The sequence below is a fragment of the Arachis ipaensis genome, chromosome B10 (assembly GCF_059453495.1).
Source record: "Arachis ipaensis isolate K30076 ecotype BB chromosome B10, ASM5945349v1, whole genome shotgun sequence".
Classification (NCBI taxonomy): domain Eukaryota; kingdom Viridiplantae; phylum Streptophyta; class Magnoliopsida; order Fabales; family Fabaceae; genus Arachis; species Arachis ipaensis.
Window position 1 is genome coordinate 45,118,423 of NC_142435.1, and position 8,589 is coordinate 45,127,011.

The 8,589-nt window shown below is 33.5% G+C and overlaps 1 protein-coding gene across 2 annotated transcripts in view; it reads left to right on the forward strand.

Annotated features, from left to right (window-relative positions):
* LOC110268404 (methyl jasmonate esterase 1-like) overlaps positions 1-7,878 on the forward strand; it is a 31,622-nt gene extending 23,744 nt beyond the window's left edge. For both annotated transcript variants that reach the window (XM_088485770.1, XM_088485746.1), the window contains exon 5: positions 7,594-7,878. In XM_088485770.1, coding sequence (XP_088341896.1) covers positions 7,594-7,878 — 285 coding nt within the window. The remainder of the gene's footprint in view (positions 1-7,593) is intronic.
* The last annotated feature ends 711 nt before the right edge of the window (positions 7,879-8,589 follow it).

Sequence of the window (8,589 nt, forward strand, 5' to 3'; positions counted from 1 at the left end):
GTGCAGAGATTACAGGCACAATGATAAGCTTAGCTTTTAGAGTCTCAAAGGCCTGCAGACACTCTTGGTCAAAGACGAATGGAGTGTCAGTGGTTAATAGGTTGCACAGAGGTTTTGCGATTTTAGAAAAATCTTTTATAAACCTTTTGTAGAATCCTGTGTGTCCAAGGAAACTTCGGATTCCTTTGACATTAGTGGGTGGTGGTAATCGCTCAATCACCTCCACCTTAACTTGATTCACTTCTATTCCCTTGCTTGAAATCTACTGTCCAAGAACAATGCCTTCAGTCACCATGAAGTGGCATTTTTCCCAGTTCAAAACTAGGTTTGTCTCTTGACATCTCTTCGGAACTAGGGCTAGATGGTCAAGGCAGGATTCAAATGAATCTCCAAAGAGAGAGAAGTCATCCATGAACACTTCAAGAAACTTCTCTACCATGTCAGAGAAGATGGATAGCATACATCTCTAGAAGGTGGCAGGTGCATTGCACAGGCCAAATGGCATTCGCCTATAGGCAAACACGCCATATGGGCATGTGAATGTTGTCTTCTCTTGATCATGTGGATCCACTGCTATTTGATTGTACCCGAAATATCCATCTAGGAAGCAATAAAAAGCATGCCCTGCTAGTCTCTCTAGTATTTGATCAATAAATGGTAAAGGAAAATTATCCTTCCTGGTAGCGTTATTGAGCCTTCTATTGTCAATGCACATACGCCACCCCGTAACTATCCTTGTAGGGATCAGTTCATTTTTTTTCATTATGAACCACTGTCATGCCTCCCTTTTTAGGAACAACTTGTACAAGGCTCACCCAGGGGCTATTAGAAATAGGATAAATAATTCCAGCTTCCCAGAGCTTAGTGACTTCCTTCTGCACCACTTCCTTCATAGTTAGATTTAATCGCTTTTGTGGTTACACCACTGGTTTGGCATCATCCTCCAGTAGGATTTTGTGCATTCATCGGGTTAGACTAATGCCCTTAAGGTCACTTATAGTCCACCCAAGGGCTGTCTTGTGAGTTTTGAGCACTTTAATTAGTGCGTCTTCTTCCTGTGGCTCTAAGGCAGAGCTTATGATTACAGGATAAGTGTCTCCATCTCCCAGAAATACATATTTCAGGGAGGATGGTAATGGCTTGAGCTCGAGTTTTGGAGGTTTATCTTCTTCTTTAGGAGCACTTAAAGTCTCCTGTTTTTCATATGCTTCCTCCAACTCGAGTATGGTAACCATGTTTACTTCTTCCAACAGGGAGTCGATGATATCAATGCTCAAGCACTTCTCTAGGGTGTCTGGATGCTGCATGGCTTTGATAGCATTCAGCACATATTCATCCTCATTGACTCTTAGGGTTACTTCCCCTTTTTGCACATCAATGAGGGTTCTTCCTGTAGCTAGGAAGGGTCTTCCTAGGATAAGGGATGCACTCTTGTGCTCATCCATATCCAACACCACAAAGTCAGTAGGAAAAGCAAAGGGTCCAACCCTAACAATCACATCTTCAACCACTCTTGATAGTATCATAATGGAACCATCAGCAAGTTGAAGGCATATGTGGCTTGGTTTGACTTCATCAGTCAAGCAAAGCTTCTTTATTAATGAAGCATGTATTAGGTTAATGCTTGCTCCAAGATCACATAGAGCTATCCTTGTGCAAGCATTCCCTAAAGTGCATGGTATCATAAAACTTCAAGGATCCTTAAGTTTCTCTAGCAAGCTGTTTTGAATGACTGTACTGCACTCTTCAATGAGGAGGACTGTTTCTATCTCTTTCTAATCCTTCTTATAACTTAAGATGTCCTTCATGAACTTAGCATAAGAAGGTATTTGTTCAAGAGCCTCTGCAAAAGGGATCTTGATCTCTAATGTTCTGAGATAATTCGTAAAGCAGGCGAATTGTTTATCTTTTTCCTCTTAACGGAGTTTCTGAGAAAATGGCATCTTGGCCTTATACTCATCAATCTTGGTTGATGAAGGCTGAGTGCCTTGTGTATTGGAAGAGGGGTTACTAGCTTTATGACGGGTGTTGTTAGTAGGTGACTAACCACCCTTGCTTGGGCGTTCAATGCACTTGTTGCTGCCCCCTTCCTGGGGTTCAACGCTAGGGACATCATCCCCTTTTGGGCGTTCAACGCCAAGGTTGCTGTCCCCATTGGGCGTTCAACGCCAGGGATGAATACCCCTTCTTGGCGTTGAGCGCTAATGACATTCTTCTTTGGGCGTTCAACACCCTCAGAGATGTCTTGAACAACAGTCTGGTGTTCATCTGTTGGCTTTTCTTCCTTTGATCTTTTTTTGCACTGAGGTTGGGTGTTTAGGAATTTCTCACTCCTCAGTTGCATAGTCTGGCATTCCTCTGTTATCTGTTTGGATAACTGCTACCTTATTTGACTCAGCTGGGCTTCTATATTTCTGTTAGAAGCCTGAGTTTCTCACACAGCCTCTTGCAATTCTAGTATTTGCTGGGCAAGGGCGTGTAGTTGCTGAGTCAATGGGCCATCCTGTTCTGGAGGGTTAGGTTCAGTAGATATTGCCTTAACCTCTCCTTTCATAGGAGTCTCTGCAGATGAGTACAGATGCTGATTAATGGCAACTATCTCAATAAGCTCATGAGCTTCTTCAATGCTCTTTTTCATATGTATGGAACCACCAGCAGAGTGGTCTAGGGACATTTTATCCATGTCTAAAAGTCCATAGTAAAAGATGTCTAGTTGTACCCATTCTGAAAAAATTTCAGTGAGAAATTTTCTTAGCATCTTTCTATACCTCCCCCAGGCATCATGAAGAGATTCATTATCTCCTTGTTTGAAGTCTTGGATGTCCAGTCTTAGCTGGGTTAGTTTCCTTGGAGGAAAGTATTGATTTAAAAACTTGTCCACTAGCTATTTCCAATTTTTCAAGCTAGATCTGGGCTGGTTATCTAGCCACCTCTTTGCTTGCTCCTTTACAGCAAAAGAAAAGAGCAATAGTCTGTAGACATCTTGGTCTACTCTCTCACTACGTACTGTGTCAGCAATCTGTAAGAAATCTGCCAGAAACTCAGTAGGTTCTTCCTACAGAAGTCCAAAGTACCGACAGTTTTGCTGCACCAGAGTGATGAGTTGAGGATTTAGTTCAAAGCTACTTGCTCTGATGGGGGGTATGCTAGTACTTCTTCCATAGAAGTCAGTAGTGGAATTTGTATAAGACCCTAGAGTTCTTCTGAACTCTTCATTCCCATTTGGGTTCATGATGAAGAAAGGTAGAAGAAGAGAAAGAATGAGGGATAAAGATGTAAATTGTAATTAAAATATTTTTTTATTTTATTTATTTGTTAAGTTCGAATTTAAAGGGTTAATTAAATAAAAATATTTGAAAATTAATTGTTGAATTTCGAAAAAGAAGAGAGAAAAATAGAAGAAGAAATTTCAAAAATTAGAAGAGAGAGGAATTAGTTAGGAAGTTTTAAAAAAAAAGAGAGAGAACAAGTAACTAATTAAGGAAGATTTGAAAAAAAAAGATAAGATAGAAGATTAGAAAAGATTTGATTTTGAAAATATTTGAAAAAGTCAACAAGATAAGATAAGAATTGAAAAGATTTTAAAATTAAAATTTAAAAGAAGATAAGATAGAAAAGGTTTTAAATTAAAGATAAGATAAGTTAGGTAAGAAAGATAAGATAAGGAAGTTAAGAAAAGATAAGTTTTAAATTAAAAAGATTTGGAATAAAAATTGAAAAGTTAGTTTCTAATTTAGAAAGATTTGAAATTTATATTTTAAAAGAAAGATAAGATAAGAAAGAATCAAAATTTAAAAGAAAAGATTTGAAAAGAGTTTAAAAAGATAAGATTTGAAATTTGATTTTTTGAAAAAGATTTGATTTGAAATTTGAAATTTTAAATTTTAAATTTTAAATTTTGAAATTGAATTTTAAAATTTGAATTTGAAATAAGATAAGATAAGATTTTGAAAATTGAATTTTAAATTTTAAAATTTGAATTTGAAACAAGATAGGATAAAGATTTGAAAAAGATATGATTTTTGAAATTTAAATCTTGACTTGACTAATAAGAAAACACTAAATTTAAAATTTTTTAAATTAAATTGGTAAGATTTTCGAAAATTATAATTAAAGATAAGAAAAGATATTTTATTTTTTTGATTTTTGAATTTAATGAAGAAAGAGAAAAACACACAAAAGATACCAAACTTAAAATTTTTAGATCTAAGGACACTACTATGCAAAAATTTTAAACAAAAACACAATAGGACACCAAACTTAAAAATTTTAAGATCAAAACAAGAAGAAAAACAAGAACACTTTGAAGATCAAGAAGAACACCAAGAACAAAACTCAAAGAATTCAAAGAAAACAAGAACATACAAAGGACACCAAACTTAAAATTTTTGAAAACCAAAGACACCAATTTCAAAAATTTAAAAGAAAAGACTCAAGAAGACACCAAACTTAAAGATTGACACAAGACTCAAACAAAAGACACTATTTTTGAAAATTTTTTTGAAAAAGACTCAAGAAATTCGAACAAGACTCAAACAATAACAAGAACAAAGACTCAAACAAAAGATCAAGATTAATAGATAAAAGAAAAGGTTTTGAAAAAAAAAATTTGAAAAGAAAAATAAAAGATTAAAAATAAAAGTAAAAAGTACCTAATCTAAGCAACAAGATAATCCGTTAGTTGTCCAAACTCGAACAATCCCCAGCAACGGCGCCAAAAACTTGGTGCACGAATTCCCACACTTCATACAACTGAACCAGCAAGTGTACTGGGTCGTCCAAGTAATACCTGAGTGATTCAGGGTCGATCCCATGAGGATTGTGATTTAAAGCAAGCTATGGTTATCTTGTAGATCTTAGTTAGGCGGAGAGAAAATTTATTTGATTGTTTAAACGCATAAAAGTAGAATAAATAATACGTTACTCAGTTGATGGTGGATGCAATGATATGAAGATGGTTAATGCTTGGAGATGTTTTATTCTTCTGGATCAATCCGGTCTTACTGTCTATTCCAACTGTGAATGATTTCTTCTACAGCAGGCTGTATGTGATCAACGCCGTTATTACAAGATCGCCAATGCTCCTCCAGATCTGAACCCCAGGTTTAGTACAGATCTAGTCTGATTGAGGGTGAAGCTCCTGCAGTTCATTCTCCTTAGTGATCCTACTCAAAACGCCACAGACAAGGTCGAATCTTCTCCGGATCAAAGAATGCTGCGCCTTTGGTTCTAGCCTCTACCACAAAGACTCTAATCTCCCCATACCTCGGCTGAACTGGTGTCTCAAGAAGTCCCCAACAAAGTTGTGGATTAGCTGTGTAGGAGATGTATAATCAAACTAGTAGTTCATCATTGTCCGATGAAAGACTCACTCTGAACTACTGTAGAATGAGATAATCTTGTGCCGGTTTAACAAATTCATAATGATGAAGAATGAATATACATCTCAGAATAGGGAATCAAACATGTATTGAGATAGAACAGTAGTACTTTATTAATCCATAAAACTTAGCAGAGCTCCTCCCCTCAACCTAGGAGGTTTAGAAACTCATACTGATAGGAAGTACAATGCTTAACGTGTAAAGTGTCAAAAGTTCCTTAAGATTGTAAAAGTTCTCAAATAAATACTAGACTAATGACTAAGGATTACATAAGAAGGGTAAAACAGTCTTTTAGTGTAAAAATTCACTTCTGGAGCCCACTTGGTGAATGTTGGGGCTGAGCTTGATTGAGATCTACATGCTAGGAGGCCTCTAGGGCATTGAACGCTGGCTAGGGGGTCTTTTGTGGGCGTTGGAACGCTAGCTACTCCCTTGTGGGCGTTGGACGCCAGAATACGGCAGATGGCTAGCGTTGAACGCCAGTTTTAGGCCTTCAATTCTGAAGCAAAGTATAAACTATTATACATTACTGGAAAGCTCTAGATGTTAGCTTTCCAAAGCTGTTAAGAACACTCCATTTGGACTTCTGTAGTTTCAGAAAAGCTCTTTTGAGTGAAAGGAGGTTAGATTTGGACAGCATCTGCAGCACTTTCTCTGTCTCTGAATCAGACTTTTGCTCCAGCTCCTCAATTTCAGCCAGAAAATACCTAAAATTGCATAAAAACACACAAACTCAAAGTAGAATCCAAAACTGTGAATTTTGCACTAAAACCTATGAAAACTTAATAACATTTAAACAAAACATACTAAAAACTATTTGAAAATGATGCGAAAAATCGTATAAAATATCCGCTCATCATATAGAGAAATGATATTTACTTCACTTTTTCTATATACATCTCTCATGCAGCTTTGTTTTGTGATATAAAAGATAATCTTTTGGGTAATTTACATCAATAAATTGATTAGAGATCAATTTTACGTAAATGTCTTGAATAGAAATTAGTTACATGTCTATTCTAATAGATTTATATAAATTGCATCAGACAGACTAGATTTAACTATTTACATATATAGTTTGATTTACTACTTATATAAAATAAACATAATAAATTGAATCAACCTAATTAAATTTATTGCAATATATATTGTAAAATATATAAAAATCTTAAAAGAGAATACAAACATTTTAAAATAAAGTATTTTCAAAAACTAATTGGATACTCCATTTTAATAAAAATTTGTGAACAACGAAAACTTTTCAAATTCAATTTTAAATCTTGTGAACAATAAAAACTTTTTCAAACCTAATTTTATTTTAACTTGTCTCATATTTGATACTTTTACTTACGGAATTCGGTATTAAAATGAATTAGATTTGAAAACATTTTATTGTTCACAAGTAGATTTAAAATTAGATTTAAAATGTTTTCATTGTTCCCAAATTTTTATTAAAATGATATATTTTTAAAATGGAGTATTAAAATTAGTTTTTGAAAATACTCTATTTTAAAACAGTTGTATTTTCTTTTGAATTTTTTTTTATATATTTCTTAATATGTACTACAGTAAATTAAATTAGGCTAATTCGATTTACATGTAAATGCTTAAATCGAGTCTGTCTTATTCGATTTATATAAATCTGTTTAGAACAGATGTGTAATCAATTTTTATTCTAAAGATTTGTGTAAAATTGATCTCCAATCAATTTATTGATGTAAATTATCTTAAATCTTTTATCTTCTCTCATTTATAATCAATCACTTTCACATAAAGTTCGTACATATAATATTTTTCGTCTAAATATAAATATTTATTGAAGTGCAAATAAATTTTGTCAAAATAAGAAGTGATAAATTTATCTTTAACTAAAACGTTGAAATACATCTATCCTTATGGTACATGATAAGTAACATCTTAATTATACCTCCATTAAAAAATCCAACAATTATACAATTTCAACGAAAATTTATTATATTCTATTTTAAAAAATAATAAAAATCAAACCTTTTATGTAATTATTTGTATTTTTATTTGTATAATCTTAATTGTGCATGCCCTTATTATTAGCATTATTAACTTTGAAAAACAACATAGATAAAAACAACTATATCTTATTTTTTTTCAACATGTTTATTAATCTGCTTCGACATAAATCTAAAAGGTGCTCTTAGATAAAGCGGTGATCGACTACTTCAATTTGTATTTACAGGATTGGAATCTAGCAACAACATTGATGAGACCATTGAGACTGTTCAGCAACGAAGATATGACAAAAGTGTTAATTCTGTCACACACAAAATATGGGTCTGTAAGTCGCGTCTTTATTGTGTCTGAAAAGGATCTTGTAGTCACTCCAAATATTCAACGATGGATGATTAAGCACAATCCACCAAATCGCGTGGTTGAGATTGCTGGATCAGATCACATGATCATGATGTCCAAGCCCATACACTTTTGCCTTCAACTGCAATCCATTGCTGCTAATTATGATTGATTAACATACATAGTTATGCTTTATAATAATACAATACAACACTCCTTGCTAAACATTACATGAGGCATGTGACAAATAAATAAAAAAAAAACCCATGCCTTCATTGCCTTGTTATTATGGTGTTTAGAAACATGTTACAAACAATTTGGCTTCTTCTAAGATTATTTTATAGAAGAAAAAAAAAATTTCTTCGGTTAAGTTTAGGAAGCCGTCAATCGAATATGATAGTCACTCTAAAGTTTTTGATGTGTTCGTTTTAATGTTTAAGTTTTAGATTTTTTTATAAGATTTTTATTTTTTTGGGTACAATTAACATAATCCGTTTTCCAAAGTGTTTTGGTGTAGTTTTTAGAAACACTCACTCTATCGCTATAGTCATCTTGTTTTTGAAGGTGTTTTTTTTTTGTTGGTCAGAAACAGGATAAAAAAAATCTTAAAGAAAGAGAGATTCATTTACAATCTACGTGGAATAAATATATCTTTTGTTTATTATGAGACAAAAAAATTACTACCTCTTTTAAAGGAGTATCCTAAAAGTGTAATCCTATATTTAATTCTAAACTTTTACACGCCAGACAATCAACACATTTATCGCATTCTCTATATATATTTATAAAAAGAATGTTTCAATTTTTGTTCTTTTACTTGTGGATGTTTCTGATCAATAAATTTGGGTGGTTTTTCATGTTTTTGGGGTTGTTGATGACTTAT